The sequence below is a fragment of the Paramormyrops kingsleyae genome, chromosome 11 (assembly GCF_048594095.1).
Source record: "Paramormyrops kingsleyae isolate MSU_618 chromosome 11, PKINGS_0.4, whole genome shotgun sequence".
Lineage (NCBI taxonomy): Eukaryota > Metazoa > Chordata > Actinopteri > Osteoglossiformes > Mormyridae > Paramormyrops > Paramormyrops kingsleyae.
This window is the reverse complement of record NC_132807.1, coordinates 4,776,854-4,804,423: the sequence shown is the minus strand read 5'-3', so window position 1 is coordinate 4,804,423 and position 27,570 is coordinate 4,776,854. Positions and strand designations below refer to the sequence as shown.

Sequence of the window (27,570 nt, the reverse complement as noted above, 5' to 3'; positions counted from 1 at the left end):
CATACCCAGTTGTAGATTTAAATGGGATTTTATTCATTACGATGGTTATGATACCGTAATATTTTTAAATTTTTAAACATATTTTAATTTTACATATTTATTTTTAGTGTGCAATTGAGCATCTCTTAGACTCATTGACAGACGCATTGCCTTGTGTTTGGTTCATAACTGTTTATAATTGTGTTTGTAGTTTTAATAATAATAAAATTAAAAACAAATTCTGTTTTCCCTACTGTACCAAATTTGAACCAAACCATGAACCCAAAACCAAAGTGTGTTCCAAGCCTTGACTTTTGTGAATCATTGCACCTCTAAATTCTTTCTACCACGTAAAGTTTTAATTACTGTGACTTGATATTTTTTAAATAAAGCATTGGCACTTTTCTTTAAACCCAGTGTTTTGGCCCAGCTAATTGATTAGTCGATAGCCTGATCACGTGATTAATCAATTATAAAAAAATCACTTTCTGCAGCCCTAATGAATACCCTGGCAGATTAAGGGGGCCCGGCACGTGACAGGGACATTCGCCTACGTAAAATGAAATGTAAAATTGGGACCCCAGGGGTGATGTGCATTATCCTGTAATACACTCTAGTCCAGAGGTGGAAAGTACTGGTCTGGAAAATCAAATCCAAACCTAGGTTTTGTTTCAACCAATCAGATGAGTACTCTGTGACTGTGACTCTTTATACTCAATTGACTGGCTGAAACAAAACCTTGGTCTGGATTTTTATTTTCTGAACCTGAACTTTCCACCTCTGCTCTACTCTCTGCCAAATTTTACACATCATTTCATGTATTCAGGGGCTGTTGTGAAATGTCGGGCCCCCATAATCTGCCAACATATCTATGCCGCTCCTGCACACCTGCCCAGTGTACCTAGCTGGGGAAGAAACTGGCATCTCGTATTTCTTCAGAAAGTGACAACCCCAGTTGGGGGGGTTCAAGGTGACACTTTTCCAGGGGGCCTAGAATTTGTAGCTGTGTCGCTGACAGAGTGTCTCTGGAAACACGCTGTGTACATAATGCCGAATAAAACAAGGGCTCAATATGACGATCCTCCTTTCCATCACATTAACGTCAGTTACAACAGGTGTCGACTATCCCACTTGCAGGGCAAGTGAATGAAGATTCAATAATACAGGCCAGACCGTAAGAAAAAGGCCATGACCACCCGCCACTTCCACGTACCCCCACAGAAAAGAGAAGGTTGTAAATGACAAGACCCCGCCAGGCATGAAGGCAATCTTCAAAGCTGAAGAGAGGCGAGGAATGACATTAGAAAGCTGAACTTTTTTCTATGCCTTCCAGATGAGTCTTAATTAGGACTTCATGTCCACTGACAGTTGACGATTGATGGTAGTAACTGACCAACCACGATCCTCTCATTCAGTGCCTGTATTGCTTCTATCGTTTACTGTAATTAACCTTCATGTGGGTCACGTATTGGTTGTGTTCCTCAATTATGGAACTTATGTGTAATTTATGCATGGATGAGGCTAGGAGAGAGATACATTTACTTAATTATTGTAAATATAATTATCTAGATATAAGATAGCATGGGTTTGTACTTGCAAAGCAGTGAATTAGTGATTAATTCAACTGCAGTTTCCTGTTGCCAAGCTCTCTTGAGCACAGTCCAATCAATCAGAAATGTACGCCAGTTACAGCAGAGTCCATCACGCTGAAATCACCATGGTCCGGAAGGCCGACCTTTTCTCGTGATGACAGGAGGCTGTTTTTGGTGGGAGGTGGATCCGTGAATTCACAGCATACATGCTGCGTACCTCTGCCCCCTCACCCGCATGTCAGACCGGTCTGGGTCTGTCAGTGGGGTTTAGCATTGCAGTCAGACAGGAAGCTCTCCTAAGCTTCGCCATTGTGCCTGTGCTGTAGAAAACAGCTCACGCATGACCAGCTGGGTGATAATACATATATAGCGGGGCAGCCATCTTTGAAAGACAGCCATGCGTGACAGCACCATTATATTCCGTTAAATACAGCTCGGGAAATGGTTTGTCCCATGGGTGCGAAATGACAGGAGACCTGGGGAATTAACAGCATCCCTGAGCTGGATTTGGTCTTGGAACCCCCGCCTCACAATGATATACATCCATCTGTTCATTCTATTTAACGTCTCATAGCTGTGTACTTAACCCTTGCTGTCCCGGGTTGTCAGTGTTTAGCTATTTGCACTGTTTCATGTCGTGACACTTCCGATAGCCCCTCTATTCCTCTGAATACATGATTATGGAGAAGGTGACAAAAGTTACCTTGATTTTATGTTATTAAATCGTTTACAGGTTTTTAAATCCCTTCTTTGGAAGATGAGGAAACTCAAACTCTCCTACCAAAACTATTCATCTCTTTTTCTGTTCTCTTTTACTTTCAGCCACAGTCCATTTTGAATCAGCCCTCCTTCATCTACAGCTACGTTCTCAGCTTCACTAGACCCGCATTTACACCTGTAATGCATTTCCTCAGTTCACCTCCAACAAGCTAATCGAACCCATTTGAAATCCCATCAAGTAGCTCAGGGATCTTCCACAAAGCGGCGCTACAAGGAAGATTTGACAAATTGGGCTTCTTGCAAACTGGAAGCCCATTTATGGACTTTGCACATTTATTTAAAAATGTCTCAAAATTGCATTATGTAGTTTCATGTTATTTACAATTCCCCCTCTCCCCCTCCAAAAAAAAAAACCTTTTTCTTGGTGTCAGGTTCACAGAAAGTAATCCCATAATTATATGTGGATTGAGGTACCTGGTGTAAAAAGGAGTCAGATTATGGAGAAAGATGAACATGATGGAAAATTGAGAAATTATTATAAATAAATACTGTACTTCTTTTGGCGAGTTGGGCACCTGCTGTCATTTTCAGCTCCTGAAGCATATAGGCCCTAATTTAATTTCATGTTTCACTGGCTGTATGGGGTGGCAAATGAAATGGGCTCCTTCGCCTGCTCTCCACCTCCACATCCCCAGGCCCTCCCTTTCTGCATTTCGCTCGTTTTCTGGCCCCAGCACCTACACACCAAGCCCCGTTTAGTGATAAAGACGGTATTACGCACCACCGCCAAAGCGAAGAAGGGGAATGAGTTGGCACCAGAAATGAAATGAGATGGAAAAGGAAGGGTTTGAGGAGAAATCAGGACTGCAGGCTAGTGGGTGTCATCGTATTCGGTCGGAATCACTGCATGCCGCTCCACATATTTTTCTGGTTGAGCGATGGAGAGGCTATCAGCCAAAGGAGTCCCAGTTGAGGATCAGTCAAGAGCCGATTGCAAGTTTTCAGGAAATTAGTTTAATTAGTTGAAAAACACCCTTGTGTCCTACTGGTGTTCTGGTACAGTGATAAAAAAAGCCACTTGAGGTTCTGTTTAAAATTTTGAGAGATGTACAGTGTGTAGTGTATGCACCACCTAAATGAATATGAAGCCGGAACTTCGAACCAAGTATGAGCTCTTTTTCAGTCTGAGCTGTAAGTCAAACTTCTGCATTGAGTTGTTTCCTCTTTGAATAGCTACCTCTTTGAGTAGTTTGGAGTTTGAGGGGCCAGGTATTAGAAGTCCTTGGTGACTGAGGGGCTAGGTGTTGGAGTATTTAGATGTTTGAGTAGCAAAGTGGCTGAGGAGCTAGGTGTTTGAGTAGCTAAGTGGCTGAGGAGCTAGGTGTTATGTGTGCCATACAAGCATCTTGTACTGGAAGGAAGCAGAGTCTGGATGGAAATTTAAAGCTTGGAAAACTTCAAACAGGTAGAGCTTGGCACGTTGTTAGCAAAGTAGCCAGTCATTTATTGTTCTGGGACAGAAGGGGAATGGAACCCTCCTGACCTACTCTGACACAGAAGTGAGTCATAGCTGAGTCACTCTGGCCTGTGCATTGTGGGGAACGAGCCGTACTCTGACCCCACCTGACCTGCCTAGCGGGTGAACTGTGGAAGAGTGAGGGGCTCCGTCTGGGAGCTGCGGGAGAGGCTCTCTGGACAGTGACATTTAGCAGGAGGGGGTGCTTTCATGCGTGGACATCCACAGTCTGCGCTTCATTAACTGCCCTGGCGCTGCCCGGCCCTGGACCCTCATCATGGTGTGCCCCCGTTTTTATCACGAGACACGCCACAGCAGGGAATCGTTCCTCTCCGCCTACGCCTTTAATTCCAGCTGTCTCTGTGAGAGGAGTCCTTCTTTTCTTTTGTTTTAATTAAAAACAGCGAGAGGAAGGAATGAAACTGTGGCTAAGCGTCAAATCCTATCTATTTTGCGGTTATTTGTAGTTTTTTTTTTTCTTTTAAAAAAGGCCGCTAGCACTGCTACAGTATCTGTGTATCAGTCTCAGTCGACATGCAGCTGTTGCCAAGAATCACTGTAATTAAGGGGCTAATGAATCGCCCGTGAAACGTCTCCGCCGCGGCTCTGCCGATGGCTCTGAGCACGTGGCGGCCCGTGGGCCTTGCCGAAACCCGACTCCGAGCCAGAATTCAGCCAGGGGCCCAGTCTTTCTCACGGCCCCCACCTCGATGTCAATAAGCACAATTAACCCCTTTAGATGAGAGTGTTAATGTGCTATTTATTTACGTATGATTTCTCTTTTCGAGGTCATGGCTAAAGGGACATACAGTACGTGTGGGAAATGGCGATATTCATTTAAAAGGCTGTGTGGGTTTGACTCACTATGCAGGAATGGGCCATGAGACAGTCAGAAAGCTGTTCAAGGGTGTTTTCTGTCTGAATTATTACTGTGGGTTGAACTTTCGCTGCATAGAAACACCGAGAAGGAGGGTGGCGGTTATGCATGTGTCGCCCCTACATTGCACCCGGTGAGATGCTCTGCCTGTTGCAGCAGAAACGGCGGTTTCTGTTGCTTAGCTACCTGCACGCAGCACTGGTCCATCCTCCCTGGGAAATGCGTGTGGTCAGAGGGTCTTTCGGCTATGCCAGGATAAAAGGCTCCACACATCCCAAGCTCTCCGTTTTCTCCTTGTCTGCCCCTTTATTTGCTACCACTCCCTGCATGTTGGGTCTTACGACACGCTGCTGAGAAGCTTAACACATGTATTAGTACATACACCTCTCACCGCGACCTGATGGCGTCCAGTGTGTTTCAAACATGCACTCCCACTAAAGGCACCAATTGAATCACGTAATGGCAAAATGGACCTACTGCAATAGCGCTGGCATTACTAGTGTTATTACTGATTAGGTGTGATCATCTCATCTCTGACTGACAAGCAGTTTTGTGCATTTTAGTGTACGCTGTATGTTGAATTCACTTTTACAGCATGTATGCAGGGCGCAATCACACCAAAAGCCTGTGGCTTTAAACCGTAATTGAATTATTTATCGATGTCATGTAGTTGTAATTCAGAGCCTTTTCTCCTGCTGTCTACAGTGGTCCAGCAGATTAGGTTTTCGCTGATGTTTGTTGATGCACCTGGCTTTTCTCTACACGCCAGCCCATAGTTGGATGCTGCCTTGTGTCAGCTCACTATGTTTCCTGCACGGTGCCGGGAAAGATGCCCATCACACCTTCATGCAGAGGCCCCAGCTGTATTGTGTTACACAGATGGTTGCTTGTTCTGGAAACTTTTGGTTGAAACTGCTGCTAATAGGTCCAAGAACAGAACCCATTCCGGAATGTGATCCTTCATGCTCCTTATGATTCTTAGCGCATCTGGTGAGTGACTGATCATATGTATATATGGTCAGGCGAATGCGCCCTGAATCTTCAGAGTCTATACACACCAATTGTAATCATTTAGAACTCTGGTCAGATTATGGCTCAGACTCATCTGCCTGAATGTCACTGGCGCCCAGTTTATTGGAGATGCAGGCAGATCTGGCCCAGAATCAGTTGTTAAGTGGTTAACCACCCCTGAGCACTTTCATCTTATGTTAATGTATCACAACGGCAATATAACCTTGGATACTGGACAACCTCCAGAACGTGAAAACGTAACGTAAAAATCCAGACCAAGATTATATGTAAAATTTGAATATATATATAAAATTGGGGCCCCAGGGGTGATGTGCAAGATCCTTTAGCACACTATCATCCTGAGGTGGAAAGTTCTGGTCCAGAAAATACAAATCCAAACCAAGGTTTTGGTTCAACCAACCAGTTGAGTACTCAGCTGGTTGGTCTGTATTTTTACTTTCTGGGCTGGGACTATTTGGTGTTGATTGGGTGGGGGGAGTGTTTAAGGCTGTAGAAACAGGGACTGGGACTGAGTGAATATCAGAACTGTAACGGAATATTATGAAGAAATCATTCACTTGTTCGTTAGCTTCAAAGGCATCTGTTCAGTATTGCACGGGTGGTAATTTACCGGAACATGGGGGTCTGAGTGGCCCCCTCCCACCTTCCTGTGCAGCTGTTTCTCGCTTTACCAAAAAAAAAAAAAAAAGATTCTGTCTTGATAACATTCATGTTTAACAGTTATTAATGCCATGTTTCCTGGTTTGTGCCGTGAAAGGAATTATCCTTAGAAAATTGGTGCTTCAAGCCTTACACGTCAGGGTCTATTCTAAAAACCATACAACACCTTTTAATATATACAGCGATTATACAGCCACAGGAAGGCGTTTTTTTTTTCCCTTTTAGCTCCTCCAGATAGCAGCCACCCCTAGCGATGGCCCCTCCGGTCTGTTTGTAAGCTTCCTGTGAGGCCCAGCAGAAGCATTGCTATAAAAATGTTCATATTGTTGCCTGTGCAAACAGGTCTTATCTGTCGTGTGGAAATTAATGTTGCTTCCTGACTAATCAGATAATGCAGGGCTCCGTATATCATCTGAAAGCTGGTCCTTTTTCCCCTTGTCTGCTCTTATCTGCGATGACTTTGGCCACCTGCTATAGATGTCAGGGGAAGGTACATCACTGCCTTTAATATCCTATTCATAAAATGTATTTTAGATGCTCTCCTGCTTTGCTAGCATGAAGATCAGTCCTGTTGCTAATGACTGTGCAGCAGAAAAGGGAAATGCGTAGGGGGTCATGATACTGAACGTGAGAACCAAACAGGAAACACCCGCTGCTCAATAAGGTGACCGTGTATGAAAAATCTACCGTATAGCAATAGGATCTGCGCCTCAGACAAATCATTATTTGTCTTTAGTTTGCCCACGTCACACAACTGCCAGATGTTGTACAACTAGAATCACTAGAATGATTTGGATTATATACTCACATCAAGAATACAACTCATGGATTCATTGTGCTGCAGGTTTGAAGTTTTAAGTGAGGCTTTTCAAATACAGAGGGAAATTTAATATGCAAGATGATCGATGAGATCATAACTGGCCTTATGACTATTCTCCATGGGAAGTATTTCAGGAATATCCACACTGACAACTGAACAAGCCTTAGACCATTCATTTTAATGTATTTTAGATGATGTAAATCTGAGTATGGGTATAGCTGTTAAATGACAAAGGCACAAATAGCTTTGGCCAGTCATCTAAGCTAACCCATCAGTAAGTCTTTGATCAGAGGATGGTGCTTTTGAAAATCCTCCAGTAAATAAAATCGTTGAAGCCGTAAATGTTACAAATACTGTCCCCTGGTCTGTGGAACAGTCTATAGTATAAAAATTAACTGAGAGCTTTTGTCCCGGGATGGGAAAATCTAATAAAATTTTATGACAACAATTGTCCTGGTACATCCAGGTTGTCCCTCAACATGGTGCCCTGAGCAGCATGTGAAGTTTAATGACGGATGGATGGATGGATGGATGGAAGGATGGATGGGCGGACAGATGGACCTTCCACAAAGGTGTAAATCTAAATCATACATTTGCAGGCCACGGATTCAGTGAATCAGTTATGTAGATATTAATCCTTTCTGCTCACGAATGGACCATCGCCTAATGAGGCCAGTCATATGCTACACGCATCAGAAGAGGTCACACTCGCAAAACTTTGTGTTAAATGTTAATTGTTGGTTCAAGGCCTTTTGAGGCCACGTGCTTGTGCACGGAATGTGAAAAGGTATGTACTAATTTGGCAACATAAGGATCTTGTTACAGATCAGTCAGCTTCTGTCGTCAGTGGGCAGGTGGGTGATAATGGGGTGAACTGCTTTTGTGGGGAGCAAGGGAATAATTAGAGTTAAACTGTCGGAAATTCAATCGAAGTAGAAGCTCCCTGGAATGTTACTGTACTTACAGCTGCAGTATGTAATTAGGCAACCTTTCTGTAAAGGAAATTGGTTCCAAGAGGTCTGAAAATGGTGACTCCTCACTAAGCCACCAAGGGCCACCCCCACATTGAAATAAAAAGACAGACTGGCCGCTTGGAAGAGAGATGCTTCTCCGGGGTGAGAAAGTCAGTCTCTGGGAAGCTAAAACTAAGAGATGAAGCTCTTTGTGTCTGTGAGTGGACAGGCTTAGCAGTCTTCTATCAACAGATGGTTAGACCTTGAAGAAACAACAAAAACACAAGAAAAAAAAGTAAAATTATAAAAAAAAAATTGTTACTGTGTATTTCTGAGTTTTGATGACCTGTGGGTTCGGATTGTTAAGCGAATTTTAAAAGGCAGCTAACTGAGCATATGACATGCAACAACCACCTGTGAATGTATTTCTGTGTCCATGTGGCACATACGATACCTGCTGCACGTGGCTGTTCATATACAGGTAATGTTAACATGAGAATCTCCCACTGAACCATCAATCATTAGCTGCGTCCGAATTCCGGGGCTGCATCCTTCAAAGGACACGGTCTATATGAAGCTGTAGCCTTTGTAGGCTGCGTTCTTTGAAGGTCAAACAGAAAGCGTTGTCAAACAGGACAGCCTGGCCTATGTAAAATTTCCTATTTGCGTCACCAGCTGCTTCCATCCGTACCCTTAAATCATGAAGTGCTACTCATATCGTCTAGCTGGGGCACACCCACGTTACCTCTGCCCTATGAGTCCTGGGATATGTTGGGCTGCGAAGTACAGTATGCATTGGATGGCTCTTTCATGACTTGGCAAATAGAGGATGCATTTCTAGATTGCATTTGAAAGAGCCTTCGAAATGGAACAGCCGTGTTGCACCGCTGTGATGCATTCGGTCTTCAGATGCAGCCTTAGAAGGGTCCAGCCCCTGAATTCGGACACAGCCATTGGAGGACATCATGTGATTCCTTCATTTTTACCATTTCACACATCCTGGCATGCAAATACTACCCATAACCCCCAGAGGCACTGCCACATGGTTTAACTCAATGTTGGTAAAGAAAACACAACAAAAAAGATAAATAAATACATTTTTATTGGGTAATTCAATCACTGACTTCATTCAGCAGTTTCACACAATTTTTGTGGCTATGCCTTTACAGTATGTGCAGTTCGCCGGAGGCATTTCAGAGTAAACAGCCTCTATGTTCCTGTTGGACACCTAACAGTCTTTTAATGAAATGAAATTACACCTGTTTCGTAGTCTTTCTCACCTCACCACTTACATATAAGGACAAAAGTGCACATAGGCAGGTAAAAGTGTTACAGCACTCCTCATAAAAATAGTCCTACATACAGTATATACCATACATTTTATACCTATTTATTTTGAAAGCTTTCTGGGATGCTCAATAAATAGTTTTACCCTTTTTTAAAAATTATATGTATAACATTTTCGATAAACTGAAACTGTAAGTGTTAAGTTAAATGTTTCTTCACTTATGGTTGTTTAACAGTTTAATAGGCGCTTTTCAACAATCATAAGAAGTATAATAGAAATGTGTTTTAAATAAAATGACAGGCCACACTCCAGATCCCATCTGTGCACAATTCACAGAGGGGGTGGGAGTTGAACGCAGCGATTAGCGATGTTAGTGTGGCCTGCTAACCAAAGAGCTGGCCTGAGATATCCGTGGCCTGACGTGAACCTCGCTTCTGGCTCAGAGTGTCCAGGGAGGCCCGGTGCATGAAGCAGGGGATGAGACGTGATTTTCTCTCCGGCCGCCGCAGCTCCTCATCCTCATCAGAGCCCAGCCCGTTGGCGTTGACCTCGGCATCCAGCGTGTCCGCCATGTGCTCCGTGCAGCTTGCGTTCAGGTACTCTATCTCCTCCACGCACGGCGGCTCATCATCCTCAAAGGAGCTAGGAGGAGAGGTTGCACCGTGTCAGGGGCCTCACACATATCTGGGGGATCTAGCTGCCCAAGCATGTTTATCACCCAACAAGCTACTGTAGCACAGTGCAGAGTGGCATAGCTCACACCTCACTTCCTGTGCCCTCCTTTACTAACACACCTCTCCTCCTGCAATCCTGTCCTCACCTTCTTTCTCTGTGTCATTCAGGAAGGACAGATGATATCATGACTTGGTGTTCTTTCATCAATCTCACATCTTTTGCTTTGTTTTTTTTTGGACTAGGATTACAGCAACAGTTAGGGCAGGAACTAGGATGAGTGTCAGAGCTAGGATTGGGGTTAGGCTTGCTGTGGGTGTTAGGCTTGCTGTTAGGGTTGCTGTGAATGTTGCTGTAAGTGTTAGGGTTAGCGCTAGGAATGCAGTACGTCATGTTGCTGGGAACCAATCCACTGGTTATACAGAGGGCTGGATCACGGTGGGACATATCTATAGTTCTAGTCACTAGTTTTTTTCTCTTGAGAAATGATGATCACACTGAGAAAATACCCTTCGCCATTGCTAGCAGTAGTCATTCATCTCGTGAAAGCACAAGACCAAGCATAATGATTTATATATCAAATCTGGCAGAAATGAAGAGGCCAGCTTAAAAGGTGTGTCGCACTGAACAGTGTGCCCAAACCGGGCTTGATTCAGGCCCATTCACAGCCACGACACCTCTGCCAACTGGATCTTTGAATCGCTTCCCCAGAGATACCATCTTCTTGCACAAAGGCATCTTTTTAAGTTGTTTGTGTAACTGAATTTGTAATGTCTATAGACCTGGGTGGTAAAAAGGTTTAGTGGGGAAAAGTTATTTTAAAATAATACTTGTGCATTTTACCCAAATCACATAAGGTCTTTAGATGGCACTCAAATATACAACCCATTAGACACATACCGTATGTCCTTTTTTAATTTAAAATACGTATGATATTTTTGCGTCATCCAACATGTGTGTCATTAGTCATATATGTCCTATATTCATGTAAAACTATATTTTGGCAAACACATAAGTTCTACATTGATGATTTGTCAGTATTAGTTTTTATGCATAATTCTTTGAATTAACTAAATTGAATCATGGACAGTGGTTCTACATAACTAGAATTAATATTTGAAAAGGAAACATCCTTTTTCAGTTTGTGTTCTGAGAAAATAACATGAATTTTCTCATATCTAACTAAACCAACTGAATGTACAGAAATCATACATGTCTTTCATCAGAATAATTTAAAAGCATAAAATTTTTATTAAGAAACAACAAGCAATTACCATGTACAGATGCTCCTCTACTTACGAACTTTCAACTTACGAACTTTCAGACATACGAACGAAGAGGACTGTAAGTCCAAATTGTGTTCACTGGGCTCCCGTTTCCTGTCCGCAACATCAATTTTTTTTCTGTGCGACAATTCCGCCTAGTATGACTTCTGGCCGCTACTCCCGCCGCGCAGCAGCGTAGCGTGCGTACTCCCAGCATCCTAATTCTTTGTACTTGCGTATACCCTTAAAATTATATTGAATGACGACTTACGAACATTTCAAGTTATGAATGGCTGTTTGGAACATATCTCATTCGTAAGTAGAGGAGCGTCTGTATTTCCTACTAAAGGCATATGTTATCATATATGGTAAAATGTAAAGTTCTATATTTTTATAGTATGTTTCGTATTTTTCCTATAGGCTTTTCAATTTGGGGAACGTATTGGGGAGCGATTGGAACATATGAAATATGCTATTAAATTGCGTTAACCTTTATTTCCCATTATACACGGGCCCTGAACAATCATAAAAACACGTTTTGTTTGTAACCTTAACCCTAGCTTCAGTTGGCTAACACTAATTTGGGGACATATGGTTACACAATAGGCCATTGGAAAGTATGAAATATGCTATTAAAATTAGTCCAGTTTAGTTGTCCTTTTTTCCATCTGTACGGCGAGTCGCGTGTGAATACAGCCCACTGCACACCATGGTACAGCATGGTTTACCGTTCCCGTATGCCACGGTCTTCCTGCATGACTCACAGAGTCATTATGCCACACGGCAGCATGCCCCAGACACGGCCAGACATGCTGACGTGAGATGTCACCCCGGGAAATTATTTCACAGGCTCTCATTTTAGGGCCGGTTACTCGCCCCCAAGGTGAGTCACCACGGTGACCAAAGCCTGATGGGACGGCTATTGACCTGCCCCTGATGAGCCGATTCTGTGCCGGTAGGTGGCACTGGGGGGAGCAGTGATGAGTAAGAAAAGGGCTGGGCTGGGCCTGACTTCCTAATAAGGGTGACAGGTGAGTGGTTAGACAGTGCTTCCTTCTGAAGGATCTCTCAGCAGACTGAGTATTGCCATGTTATTAATAGCACGTTTATATGTATGGGGGAGCAAGAATCAAGCAGGGAAGTGCTAATTGCTCAAACTGTTTTTAAGTGCTGACCTAAATGAAAAATAAAGCCTGAATACAAAAAAATCTTTCCACGTCCTAAGACCCGAAAGTATGGTGCCATTTTTGCATGGAGCGGAGGGTCAGACCATGCTGTCATGCCAGGGAAATGGTAGTTTTACTGCATGCTCACATGTGTCCGGTGTCCTAAGCTTTTATTTAGTTTAGATGCCTTTAAAATGTTAAGGAGCTAGAAAACTCGGGCCAGGAGTTCTTTTTTCTCATCCATTATTTCTTAAGCTAGAAGCACGAATTTCATATAGTTTCGCTTAACACTCACAAAACAGCCCTATTACAGGCGCAAAAGTATATTACAGAAGGAGATATGAAATGAGCCAAAATTAAAAATAAGACAAAAGACATAATAAGACAGAAATACTCAGTGGAGCACACGCCAAGCTCCTCCGATCCCCAAGGCACGTCCTGGCTCTGAGTTCAAGAGTTTGAAGGCTGCTGTGAAAACGAGAGCAGTCCGATCTTCATTTGAATCTGCGAAGCGCAGAGCTCAACTAAAACCACACACTTATATTTAAGTAAAAAGCATTTTCCCTGATTTTTTCCTACTGGAAAAAACAGCTGGTGAGAGATTAAAAGCTCTGCCTATTCTGAAGCAATGAAACACTATCCAGTCACACAGGGGCCATATTGATCAACCTGAGACAATGTCTGCCACTGTCCATTATCTGCGTATTGAACGCCACAGCTTAGCACATTACCGCTCCCCAATGACAAATCTTTTATCTCCAATGCAAGTGATGCATAGGATGGCAGAGATACAAAGGGTTCATTTCCTGCTGGCTGGAGAGAGGATTACCATACGGCATGATGCTTACAGTACTGTGGGAGAGGGCTGCACCACTGCAAATAAGAACAATTATGAATGCAGATAACTAAACACACAGACATGGGGCCTTCCCTGTGTGACCTCTGCTATGTGAAGTGATATGAGTGTTCTTCTCACTGAACAAATGAGAGAAATCACAGGTATAACTTTGTATAAATCAGGCTCTATATGTGCAAATTCCTCTTTGAGGAATGAGCTTGTTAGTTGAGGAGGTCGTCATTCTGCCTCTGCCTACCGCTGAAACCCTCCAGCACATCACTGCAATGCCGCCCCCGTTAGACCTCCTTAGTTCATGGCTCCCATGTTTCCGCAGAAAGAACGACGTTCGCGCTGAAGATGGTTCAGTGTCTGGGGCTTTGAAGCAGACAGACCTGCGGCTTGGTGAGGCTGTGCTTCCCAGAGGCCGGCCCACTGTACTTGCAGGCCGGCGCGGGCCCAACACACAGACTCATCAGAGAGGCCGTCTCCCTCCCGCCAAAGAGCAGCACCAGCGTTAAACGAGGCCTTTCGCTGGCTCCATGGAGCCTGTCACAGCCAAGATGGGATCTCGAGACTCAAGAGTGTAGTTCCCATAGGAGTGACACTTTGACAGACAGACCCAAAGTATTTGTGTCCAGAGCTGTCTGAAATACAGGAGAGTCAGCATAAAGATGTGGGATTTTACATAGCTGTGCAATTAACTGACAGATAAAAGGTGATCTGGGGGTTTCTCTGGCTACTAGATGAGTGTTTAGAAGATGGATGGTTCTAGTGTAGGATAGGTGGATGGATGGATGGATTAAATTTGATTGATACATTATAGATGTCAAGTTTTTATGTTTACACTTTAAAGCTTAATATTATAATTAATCAAATTATCTGCATGTGTATTTTCTTGTACCATGAGGTTCCTATAGTAAAATGTGAGTATACAGTAATGTCAGCCGTCATGTACAGGAATTTGAATGGCACATAAATGGATGTTTAATGTACAGTCGACTTTGGCAGGAAGGTCCGCAATTTCTTGACGCTGACGGGGGATAAGCCTGTTACAGCTACAGAGCTGAAATACTGTAGGATTACCATGTTGGCCCCTGCAGTGCAGGTGATTTGCATAGATAATACTGAGTCCGCTAACAAGCGCATGATGTGCAGGGAGCATCAGAGACCTTCGTTAGCACCTCCTGGCCCACAAAGAACTTGTTATAAATTCATACAAGCTCCACAGACCTGACTGACAATGCATGTCACACATCTAAAAATGTTTAAAAACATTTCAGAATATATTATAATTAGGGCAGCAGGGTGGCTCAGTGTATAACACTGTGGCCTAATGTCTCCGGGGGCGTGGGTTCGATTCCTGCCCTGGATATATTATGTGTGTGTGTGTGCGCGCATGCATGGGCGGTCATGTGTATAGTACATTGTGGAAATCAAAAAGTCTTGTATTCTTTGGTTATGTATGGTTACGTTTAGGGCTGGGTAGGGGTTAAGGTTGTCATAGTTGGGATTAGGGTTTTTCTCAAAGAAATGAATGGAGAGTCCCCACGAATCTATGGGTCTGTGTGTGTTCATTTCCAAACGTTAGAATTCTGATGCACACCTGCTACACAGTACTGTAGCAACTATCACAGTAGCACTTTGTAAAATTCTATGAAAATGTCATATTTATGGAAAACAATTATCTACATTTCATTTACAATTAAGTACCTTTCATACTCACTGTAATTCTGTAACTTGGCCCTTTATAAAAATCCAGTCAGAATGCGTCACTATTGTTTGCTGTTCAGTGAAGGGACACAGGTAGCAGTGTAGGTCAAGGTGAAGGACCTGTTTATTAGGAGTTTTTATCCCTGCAGAACTTTCCCTAGACAAGCTGAGTGGTGACAGATGAAATCTGTCTTGAATACATCGTTTAATGTGTTATTTTGCCACTCAGACAAATGCTTTTCTTTTTTTGGTTTGTCATTATAATTGATACAGGCTGTGCCTATATCTGTCTGGGCAATGCAATCAAAGATCGATTCTTCTCTGGAGTAAGGAAAGTGTGGAATTAGTAAGATTTGTAACCAGCAGCCTAAAAGCTGAAAGGTCGTGATCAAAAATGTCTCAAAAATGTAATTGCTGTGCAAGTGGACCTTCTGGTCTCTAGAACATTTCAAAAGTGATTATTTAACAGCCGGGAGCAAGACTAGAGATTGGCCGTAGGAAACACAAACGTGACGTTTGTGCTGATACAGGCTTCCTGCCTGTGTGTGTAGTGATCATCCGTGTCCGGTGTTTGTAAGAGGCTACATGCTGGCGGGAACACGCCAGCACCTCAACGTGTTCAGAAGCTCAAAGTTAAGGGAATATTTTGGATGGGATGGGATTTACCTCACAGGTACAGGCTCACAGCCCTCACAGGTACAGGCTCACAGCCCTCACAGGTACAGGCCCACAGCCCTCACAGGTACAGGCTGATAGCAGACAGGTACAGACTCACAGCCCTCACAGGTACAGGCTCACAGCCCTCACAGGTACAGGCCCACAGCCCTCACAGGTACAGGCTGATAGCAGACAGGTACAGACTCACAGCCCTCACAGGTACAGGCTCACAGCCCTCACAGGTACAGGCTCACAGCCCTCACAGGTACAGGCTGATAGCAGACAGGTACAGACTCACAGCCCTCACAGGTACAGGCTGATAGCAGACAGGTACAGGCTCACAGCCCTCACAGGTACAGGCTGATAGCAGACAGGTACAGACTCATAGGCCTCCAACTATTCAGGCCTATATGAGACCTGAGGCTTTGCTGACCAACACTCCTCTGTCCATCAACAGTGCCTTACAAATGGAAGAACGTATACACACATGCAGCGATTAACCGCACACTGTTAACTAAGGCTGTTAACTAATCCTGTTTGGATTGATAGTCAGTTGGTTAATTGGATTAATTTCACTAATTTGACACTCACAATTACAATTTATAATAATAATAATTATTATTATTGTTATTAAATAATAATAATAATTTATTTTTTGAATTACAGTCCAAAAACCTACATTCAGTGTTGTCATCGTTTTGAACTGCAGATATGGAAAGAGGCTGTGTCCAAGTTAAATGGAATTTGAACTTGAAGTTCAGTAAGGCCACAAGGCAGGACTGTGGAGTTACACAGAATGAATTTAATAGAAGTTCAAACTGAAGCCTGACGTTCACTTAAACCCACTGAAAGTCTGAAAGGCCCTTTTGAATTTTCTTCTGAAATAACATTTACTGTAGGCAGTAAATGACACCTCATTTTGCCCAATGAACCATAATGTCCCTGAACAACGTTACACACCATCCTCCCCAGATCCAGGTCAGGATTAGCATGTTATGTATGGGCCATGCATAATCAAAGAAACCATCCCAGGAGGACGTCCACTGTAAACATTATGGCCATGACCAAGCAGCACACATACATAAGGTGACCAGATAATCCATGTCAGAGAGGACACGTTGAGCTAGGACGGGATGTGTAAACTACTAATTCAACTAACAGGACCCGGATTTCACTTTAGCACCAATCAGCACACAGCAGTTATGGCAGTGTGCTGATTGGTCTCCTATAACAGAACTACAGTATTTAGCCAAGCACAGTAGTCTTTCAGTTGTAAAGTAGCTTGTAAAACCTGAAGTAGCTCAAAGTGTCCTCCCTGACATGGATTATCTAGTCACCCTACACAGACATGCAGTGAATGTAACCCATACACAGACACAGGCGAGGCTGAGTGACTTACTTGTGTGACTGGTGGTCCTGAAGGCCGTTGTACAGGTCATACAGCAGCGAGGGCTGGCTGATGAGCTTCCTGCTGTGTAATATCGAGTTCCTCCTCAGAGGCAGCAGGCTTTGGCAGAACTTCAGGCCCATCTCCTCCAGCTCCCTGGTACCAGTCTGAAGGCCCTGGTGTGGGAAAGAGCAATGCCATTAGCTGCCCTGCGGGGGGGGGGGGGGGGTTAGTGAACTAAATGACGAAAAATATTTAGTTTGCTGATGTGGGCTACTTAGAGAACCAGATCTCTGCACACGAAGTCGAGATTAAGTGGCTTGTTTATAGGTGCAATAACATTTCCCCGGAAACCCAAGGCCGATACACCTTCTGAGTCAAGAGGCTCATAGCTAAAAGGGGGGGGGGGGCATTGGGGAGGCTTTGACAGGAACAGAGGTACTTTTTGGCCAAACAGCTGATTTACGATTTGTCACTTTGTCAAGGGATCCACGGTGACTAACTACACTCCACCTCATTCCCTTTGGCAGCACATTGTGAGATTAGTTATAAAAGAACATAAAGGAGAAGATGATTTTTGAACACAGATGCTCAGGATATCATTAGCATTGTGCGGCCTTCGCATTGGCTTCCCCACACACTGCAAAAAACAGGACAGATATACTCAGAGCCTCCAGAAAAGCTGGGACTCAGGTCAGGGTCTCCACTGGCGTGTATCTTCTTGCAGCTCACAGTCCCCCCCACCCCAGACATCCCCAGCTCCCTGGGCAGATGTAGTGTGGGTTGCATTCAAAATGCCCCCCAGGTGTCTCCCACCCCCATCCCAATGGATCCTGCCAATCAGTCAGCGACACTGGGCTAGAACGTGCAGCCAGAGTTCATCGTGTTCAATGGATTACATTTTGGCCGCTTGGAAAGAAACTGGAGTGGAGTTCAAGTTTGGAATGAACACAGGCACAGCTGTTTATTTAGGGGAGAGCAGACTGGGTTGGGCATGTGAAGCATCACACTATTGGGGGGGGGGGGGGGGGGGGCTTATCCGCATAATTAATCAGGAGACAGATTTTATCCCGTTTCATAATATGAATGCAAAGCTGAGCATGGACTATCCCAAGCTTGCTCTCCGTCAGACAGGTCATATGTTAAAACAGACGTATATTGGAATAGGATAACCACACTGACACTGACAGGGGGATTTGTGTGTGAGGCTGGGGGCATCACACTGTCTTACAGTACAGTACTTTCCTGGGGCAACTATTGTATGATGCGCAGTGCGCACTAGGTAGCATAACGCTGCCGCTGAAATGTTTTTTCTTTCTTTTTTTTTTTCATACATTTGTTTAAATTTATGTAGAAACTTCGGCCATTTGTTTGAGTCATTTTAAGTCACATAAGTTGTAAGTCGGGGACTATCTGCGTGTGCTATTTATTTATCTTACCTGTCTGAATCATGTTACCAAAATAATATATCAGTCTCTAATGACTAATACCCGTAAGAATCCGGGTATCACACAGCAGTGCAGCCCAGTGCTGGTGCAGGAAGTCAGCTTTAGAAGGTGTACAGTAGGTATGTTACGGAGAGCGGCGAGCCGGGCAGCGGAGGGAAAGATGAGAGTAATGACGGGCGCGGTTCAGGCGGGGGCGCTGCGCTCATCTTCCGGCTGCTCACTGCATTCTCCTCACTCGGTTATTGGCAGGGAAAATAAGGTACTCAGATGCAATTTTAGGGGTGAGACCGGATTATGAAATGACAGTAGGACACAATGGCTGAAGCCTGGGCGTCCTTAATGAGTGTCAGAGAAAAGCGGGCACCCTGGATATCGGGATAATGAGGGAAAATGGACCATTCAGGACTTACAAAGCGCCTGGGCTTGGACTCACAAGGTTTACTGATAACACAGTGCTCACTCGCTCTTCCTTAGCTACTCATTAGCTATGAACAACTTCATTCACTGCCCCGCTGTTTGAATTAAAGGGACCTTCGATTAGGGAGCATTTAATTAATTACCTGACAAACGCTCCCGTAGCGAATGGGTCACGTGTCAAACCCGGTGACCCCTGCACACAATACATGCATGTTTTTAGCTCATTGACAGACAAACGAGGAGAGCAGAGACCTCTCGACACAGCAGACTGCAGAGCTAATAAAATGGTCACATTCCCCGTTTCCCTGTCCAAAGCCACTCCGCTTCCTGATTAATATAAGGACTGGGCACATACCAGAGGGAATTTAAGTACCTTGTACAGGCTCAGGCCGGACACTAAGAACACTGTGGTCTGGGTCTCGGTGTACCGCATCACCCCCGCTGAAAAAGAGGGGTCTGCCGGACGCATCTTTAAAAAGAGCTAACACGGCACCACCTGAGGGCTGGCACCATGGAAAGAGTGCCACCTACTGGCACACCAGCTGCCCTCTTCCAGACCCCGCTCTGCCACAGTCCATGCTGGCCCTGGCCGGCCGGGGCTTCTCAGGGGGCTGAGAGGAATACAGCCAAATCGAATCAGGCTCAGGCTCAGGCAAGAGGCCCGAGCACACAGGGAGAGTACAGAGGAGCGGGATTCGGAAGCCGCGCGATTACGCAGAGCTCGCTTTCAACAGCTCACTTCCTTAAGGTCAGTCAGGATTCTTTTTGGGGGGGGGGGGGGGGGTGGCAGCAAACAATACCACATTTTCTCTGAAATTACGGCTGGGCAATTAATTGGATTCCATTTTCAGTTACCATTTTGGCTTCCAATGATTATCAAAACAAAATAATCTAGAAAAAGTGATTATTATGCCACATTTCATTTCACAATGATGCTCCCGTTTTGTCTTGTGTTATAAATCCAGCGCCACCCCTTTTCCAACCCCTTTTTTTGTTTCTCAGTTGAATTATATATTTAGAGTTTCAAGAAGAAAGTCTTTTAAAAGTTCAATAGATGCATGATATTTCTAAAGTCTATGATTAATTGTGTTTAATAATCCTGAACTCAAAATTGACCAAAATAAACACAATTGTGTTTTTTTGGCATAATGGAGTGGCCCTAACTGAAAAAAACTGAAAAATAAAACAATGAAAGTAAAACACGCATTGTGATGAACCTTAATGGAGCCATATTCATTAAGCGATTGTGCCTCATCTGGACAGGAGCGTGTGTGTCACCCTGCCCGCCCTGGACTGCTCTTACACTTCCCCTGCCAGTGTCTGCGCCTGCAACCATCAAGCCTTAATCTGCACCAAAAAGACCCCCCACAGCCCCTAAGAAGGCTGCTCCAGCAGCACTCCGAGCTCCCGCTGAAGACGACTCCCCCTGTGCCTTGTTAACAGGTCTGTACACCTGGTGCGAGTGAGATTTTAAGAGCCTGCTACACAGCTCTTTACCACTGCCACATCTCATAGTAGGCAGGGCACTAGACAATCACTGTTAAAATGTCAAATAGGAAGACATTGCTGCAAGGCTGCCTGGTTTATCATTATAAATAATATGCATCGTGTGAGAGGCGGCATTGTGTGAAAGGCGACACAGTGGTTAGCACTGCTGCCTCACACCTCTGGGACCAGGGGTTTGAGGCTCTGCCAGAGTTCCATGTGTGTGGAGTTTGCATGTTCTCCCCCCGTGATGTCGTGGGGTTTCTTTTGGGAACGCCGGTTTCCCCCCACAGTCCAAAAACATGCCGATGTTAATTGGAGTTGCCAAATTGCCTGTAGGTGTGCATGTGTGAGTGAAGGGTGTGTGAGTGAATGGTGTGCGAGTGAATGGTGTGTGAGTGTACGGTGTGTGAGTGAATGGTGTGTGAGTGTACGGTGTGTGAGTGTATGGTGTGTGAGTGAATGGTGTGCGAGTGAATGGTGTGTGAGTGTACGGTGTGTGAGTGAATGGTGTGTGAGTGTACGGTGTGTGAGTGAATGGTGTGTGAGTGTATGGTGTGTGAGTGAATGGTGTGTGAGTGTACGGTGTGTGAGTGAATGGTGTGTGAGTGAATGGTGTGCGAGTGAATGGTGTGTGAGTGAATGGTGTGTGAGTGTACGGTGTGTGAGTGAATGGTGTGTGAGTGTACGGTGTGTGAGTGAATGGTGTGTGAGTGTACGGTGTGTGAGTGAATGGTGTGTGAGTGAATGGTGTGCGAGTGAATGGTGTGTGAGTGAATGGTGTGTGAGTGTACGGTGTGTGAGTGAATGGTGTGCGAGTGAATGCTGTGCGAGTGAATGGTGTGCGAGTGGATGGTGTGTGAGTGAATGGTGTGTGAGTGGATGGTGTGTGAGTGGATGGTGTGTGAGTGGATGGTGTGTGAGTGGATGATGTGTGAGTGAACGGTGTGTGAGTGTACGGTGTGTGAGTGGATGGTGTGTGAGTGGATGGTGTGTGAGTGGATGATGTGTGAGTGAACGGTGTGTGAGTGTACGGTGTGTGAGTGGATGGTGTGTGAGTGGATGGTGTGTGAGTGGATGATGTGTGAGTGAACGGTGTGTGAGTGTACGGTGTGTGAGTGTACGGTGTGTGAGTGAATGGTGTGCGAGTGAATGGTGTGTGAGTGTACGGTGTGTGAGTGAATGGTGTGCGAGTGGATGGTGTGCGAGTGAATGGTGTGCGAGTGGATGGTGTGTGAGTGAATGGTGTGTGAGTGAATGGTGTGCGAGTGAATGGTGTGCGAGTGGATGGTGTGTGAGTGAATGGTGTGTGAGTGAACGGTGTGTGAGTGTACGGTGTGTGAGTGTATGGTGTGTGAGTGTACGGTGTGTGAGTGAATGGTGTGTGAGTGTACGGTGTGTGAGTGTACGGTGTGTGAGTGTACGGTGTGTGAGTGAATGGTGTGTGAGTGAATGGTGTGTGAGTGTACGGTGTGTGAGTGAATGGTGTGTGAGTGTACGGTGTGTGAGTGAATGGTGTGTGAGTGTATGGTGTGTGAGTGAATGGTGTGTGAGTGTACGGTGTGTGAGTGAATGGTGTGTGAGTGAATGGTGTGCGAGTGAATGGTGTGTGAGTGAATGGTGTGTGAGTGTACGGTGTGTGAGTGAATGGTGTGTGAGTGAATGGTGTGCGAGTGAATGGTGTGTGAGTGAATGGTGTGTGAGTGTACGGTGTGTGAGTGAATGGTGTGTGAGTGTACGGTGTGTGAGTGAATGGTGTGTGAGTGTACGGTGTGTGAGTGAATGGTGTGTGAGTGAATGGTGTGCGAGTGAATGGTGTGTGAGTGAATGGTGTGTAAGTGTACGGTGTGTGAGTGAATGGTGTGCGAGTGAATGCTGTGCGAGTGAATGGTGTGCGAGTGGATGGTGTGTGAGTGAATGGTGTGTGAGTGGATGGTGTGTGAGTGGATGGTGTGTGAGTGGATGGTGTGTGAGTGGATGATGTGTGAGTGAACGGTGTGTGAGTGTACGGTGTGTGAGTGGATGGTGTGTGAGTGGATGGTGTGTGAGTGGATGATGTGTGAGTGAACGGTGTGTGAGTGTACGGTGTGTGAGTGTACGGTGTGCGAGTGAATGGTGTGTGAGTGTACGGTGTGTGAGTGAATGGTGTGCGAGTGAATGGTGTGCGAGTGGATGGTGTGCGAGTGAATGGTGTGCGAGTGGATGGTGTGTGAGTGAATGGTGTGTGAGTGAATGGTGTGTGAGTGAATGGTGGGTGAGTGAATGGTGTGTGAGTGTATGGTGTGTGAGTGAATGGTGTGTGAGTGTGCGGTGTGTGAGTGAATGGTGTGTGAGTGAATGGTGTGCGAGTGAATGGTGTGTGAGTGAATGGTGTGCCCTGTGAGGGGTTGGCACCCCATCCGGGATTGTTCCCTGCCTTGGGCCCATAGGCTCCGAACCCCCCATGACCCTGAATAGGAGGAGTGATTAGAGGAAATGGGTGGATGTATCGTGTGAGGGTGTGTGTGTACCTAGTGATGGACAGGCAGCCTGCCTACCTGGTGCTCTGTGCGGCCTGTCTAGGACCAGCAGCTGTATTGACGGATGAATGTAACAAAACTGATTAACATGCAACTAAACTCACTCACTTGTTATATTAATCTTATTAAGAATCTTAAAAAGCCATCTCTTCACTGAGATGTTACTTGACCTAATGTTGGCCTAAATCATCTACATCATGAACATACACCTATCTACTGACATTGTGGAATGTTCCCTTACTGTACTGTATGTGGCTCTACTGATACCCTGGCTGCCTTTGTGACTTGTTGGCCATGCTGCTGAATTAGCGTCAGCGGCCTCAAATATCTTTATCAAGTGAATTGCATGCTGGCTGTCTGATGAGAGCCACCAGTGCTGAAATGCTCTGTCAGTAGGCTTCTCCAGTGAGGATTTGCCCCACCCCCAGGCTGTCTAGTTCACATGTGGCTGCATATGATTGGCTACAGTATGTGACTGACTGATAAAAGCACCAGCTTTCAGACCAACTGTGGGGCAATTATTTTTATACCGCGTGTCTTTGAAGAAGTTATTTTCTATTTGCTATTTGCTTTACTTGGAAATTTGAGGCTGAAAATTAATTTTAGACCCAAAGAGATGCTGTTCTGGTGAAACAGAGACTTCAAATTGGCCTTAGTGTAAGATCATGTGGGAGACCATGTTACACTACGCTGCACTTCCTGGTATAGATTCTGGATCAGCATGACTCCAGATGGATAAGCGGTTACTGCAGACTGATTGATGGTTGGATGGATGGATGGATGGATGGATGATGGAATGGATACATGGATGGATGGATGGACATATTGTCTCGGAGTGCTCTTCCATGTTCCCGCTATTAAGCTGAACCGTTGACAGCCACCAGCTTTTTCCTAGTGAAACATCTTATACTTTCCGATAATTTTTGTTCTGTTTATTCTCAAGAAATATGGGCAAACGTAACTTAAACATGCAGAATGGGAAACCCACCAATGACCTACCATTGCTTTTAGTGAGGCTGTCTTGACTAACACACAGAAAGCTTTTTATAGACCTGAATAATGAATCGCGGGAGCGTGGACTGGCCTGTCCTCGGACCTTGGATCTCCAACTGAAACATCCACATTCCACATGCAGTTCACCCCGTCATACTTCACGCACCAGTCTAGGCCCCGCAAACCTTTCCCTCAAGTTTTTGTTCTCAGAAACCCATAAACCAATTGAATTGTTGTTTTGGAGGGCTTTTTGTTTGTTTGTTTATAATTACTAAAGAGAAATACTTTGAATTACACATTATGACATGAGTTCTGTTAGAAAGTTAAGTGAATGTATGCACGTAAATATATTTCATGTCCCCAAATATGTTTCTGTCTACTAAGCTGAACAAAGGCCTTTCATGTTAACAGGAGCTCCTCCTCCGAAGGAACGCCCCACCCCCCACCATCATAATTCAGTGGCTGTCAAAGGAGTTAATTAAGTGCAATGCCTGTGCGGAATTATACAGCAGATTTCATGTCTGTTGAAGGAAGCTAATCGGCAGGATTAGCCGCGGAGACAGATGGACCTTGTCGCACCTTGTAGATGCCCTGGTCACAGCCGTTGTAGGTACTCTCCATGGTGTAACTCCTGAGCACGCCCATCTCTCGCCACACCACCACACGTGCCGTGGACTCCCGCGACCGCTCCACCAGGTAGTTGCAGCTGTTTAAGGAGAAAGCGGGAGCAATACGGTCCAGGGTCTTCGAGATTGTCTGTGGAAGACAGAGAGGGCCTTCACCTCCATGATGCTTAATAACGGTCATGGTTCATTGTCAGGACCTCTGTCCATTTCAACCTTTGGTGAAGTGTAACTCACTAGGCCTTTGCAGTTAAGGGTGGTGACTTAGGAAACGTATCGTTATTATTTCTAAATTAATTCTAATTAATGTGTGTGAGAAATCCTTTAGTAACAGACCTGGGAGATGAAGTGCCTCATTGAGATGGTCACTCTTGGAAGAGCAGAGGTCTTGTTTTCACACTAAATGTGGAACATCTTGAGAGAGGAGTGAGTGGAGAGATTGAGGGGCATACCCGGTACCCGGGGTCTTCCTTCAGGGTGGCGGTGTCAATGGCAGAGCCAGACTGCCACAGGGTTTCCTTCACGCTGCACCCGTAGAGGAAAACGTTCTTCTTCCTCGAGTGGCCGTGGTAATCACAGAAAACCTTTTGGATCAGCACCGAGCCCACAGTTAGCTCTCCCTTTTGTGACAGCACAATATTTCAATTTGTCAGGGAGGGGGCGGCAGAAGATGTAACACAGAGCATGCTCCGTGATCCTCCCGTAATCCAGGAGGGTTCATGCAAAGTGTGGAGAACGAGTCAAATCCCGCCTTATTCCAGGAAGACCGATGGCTTTCTGAAGGCAGACATTTGCTCTGTCATTCCAAAGCCCTTAAAAGCATGTCCCAGGGGCTAAATTTTGAGCTTCTCTGACTTACCAGAACCAGCTTCGAGCTCAACTACTTAATCTTACAGTCCGGAAATAAATGATTACTGAAGCCGACGAGCCTTGGAGGAAGCCACCCCAAACTGCACAGAGGAATAACTGCTGCCTCTGAATGGCAGATTTACAATTTACTGCAATTAAATCCATGAATTATTTTCAATGAATTACAATTATTATGCAATTATACTTCTAGTTCAGTGATTACACAAGCCTGTGAGCTTAACGGTGTGGGTCTTTTACCCAATTAACAGCACTAATAAATTATGGTTGAACTATTTAATGTACCTGGGAAATTAATTCAATAAATTGTTACAACTTGGAGTAAAAACATGTTCGCTAATCTTGTCTTAAAATTGTCAAGGCATGGGAAAATAAAAGGAGGACATCAACTAAAGATGTACAGCTCTACTTAATTAATGTAACAACCTAAATTCCAATTAATATGGAAGAGTAAGATGCGTTAAATGCACCCAGGGCATGTACGAAGAGAAATGAGCAAGGAGCAGTTGTGCATGCATCTGTTCATGAAAGTTGTTATCTATCTCAAAGTAAAGTGCCATCCCTTGCTGCACTCATAAGTCCTGCAGATACTTGAGAAAACCCAACAACCAATGAGGATTTTTGTTGCATTACCCCATGATATTCTCTCATTGCTCACAGCTGAAGTGTTTAATGGGCTTCCATGTCCACAACAGGGCAGAATTATTTCTCTGTTCAAAGGCTTTTTCTTCCCCAAGAGTCTCGTACACTGATCCATGGTTAACCCTTATATAGTTCAAGGAACATGTGGCACTCTGTCCCTTTAAGGTGCTCTAAATACATGCATATATGTTTACATCCATTTTATGAGCTGAGCCTTCAGTTTGATAAACTAATAGGATCACTGGATGTCTAATACATAAATAAAAAGCACATTACAAATGCCTGGCATTGCTGCCAATATTTACTTCTACATGTTTGGATAACAAAGAATAATCTTATGTCATGGTTCTTTGTGTGGCAAATGTAAAACCCACGTAATAAATTCTCCAGACAAGTGTAAGCAGATGAAAACATCATTTTTGTTTTGAATTGCCAAAATCATCACGAAATCTGCCATGCTGACCCCAATGAGCCAGCCTACGCCAGAGAACGGCAGAAACTGGACAGCTCATTCAGTTTACAGAGCCTTCTCCATTTATTCCTGTACAGAGGATGAAATATTGAACAGGGACTGATTGTCCTTTAAGGAAAGGAGCTGCTGGACATTGATGGAGTAGAAACAAAGTGTCCTTTTAAAAGGGCTCGACGTGGCTCGGGGGGCGGGGGGACTCACCAGCGGGGTCCTGCCGATGCTGTTGAGATAGTACAGGAGTCCCTTTGCATGAAAGATGGTGGGACTCAGGCTGAGTTCAGGCTTCATCCACTGCCTGTTGAGGTCCTGGCCATTCAGGGAACAGCGGTGCCTGCCAAGGAGGACCACGGTGTCTCACAGAGCACAGGTGCTGGCCATCACTTGAATTGGGCCCTGGGCATGCAACAGTTCTGCTTAGAAGCCAAAACGGGTCATGTATTTTAATTTAAGCATACTGTACAGGCTGACAGAGTATATCTACCTACATTCTAATTTAGGTAAGTGACCTTTAGAGTCCAGTCCATGCTAACCTGATCAATATTTCTCCTTAAAATAATAACAAGCCGTTTTTTCTTCATTGACTACACATTTTTATATTACAGGTGGTAATATTTTAGTATGTAATTGGCTGGAAATTTAAAGCCAGTTAGAGGTTTCCTGTGAAACGCGATTGCGGAGGTAGTCAGATTCTGGCCCAAAAATCCTGTTATAGTTAACATATTTATGAATCAGTTGATTAAATTGCCGATTAAAAAAGGAATCCCACCCACCTCCCTTCCACAGGGTATCCAACACAGGCAGTGTTCTGGCCAAATCAAACATTCCCACACAACCCACAGCATTCATACAGAAATTCTTTCAAGACGTTCATTATTATTACAGAAAGACGCTGGAAGCCAGGAAATGTTATTAGAGAGTTTTACAGGATGGAACATGAGTCACGGAACGCATAAACGCAGCTTCAGACAAACA

At 44.7% G+C, this 27,570-nt stretch overlaps 1 protein-coding gene across 5 annotated transcripts in view; it reads right to left on the bottom strand.

Annotated features, from left to right (window-relative positions):
- Positions 1–9,234: 9,234 nt before the first annotated feature.
- Positions 9,235–27,570, bottom strand: part of LOC111845017 (cytosolic carboxypeptidase 4-like) — a 73,499-nt gene continuing 55,163 nt past the window's right edge. For all 5 annotated transcript variants that reach the window (XM_072717870.1, XM_072717872.1, XM_072717874.1 and 2 more), the window contains 5 exons: positions 26,800–26,929; positions 25,070–25,201; positions 24,574–24,750; positions 17,145–17,308; positions 9,235–10,079 (listed from right to left, as the gene is read on the bottom strand). In XM_072717870.1, the coding sequence (XP_072573971.1) occupies positions 9,821–10,079; positions 17,145–17,308; positions 24,574–24,750; positions 25,070–25,201; positions 26,800–26,929 (862 nt within the window). In that variant the 3' untranslated portion in view covers positions 9,235–9,820. The remainder of the gene's footprint in view (positions 10,080–17,144; positions 17,309–24,573; positions 24,751–25,069; positions 25,202–26,799; positions 26,930–27,570) is intronic.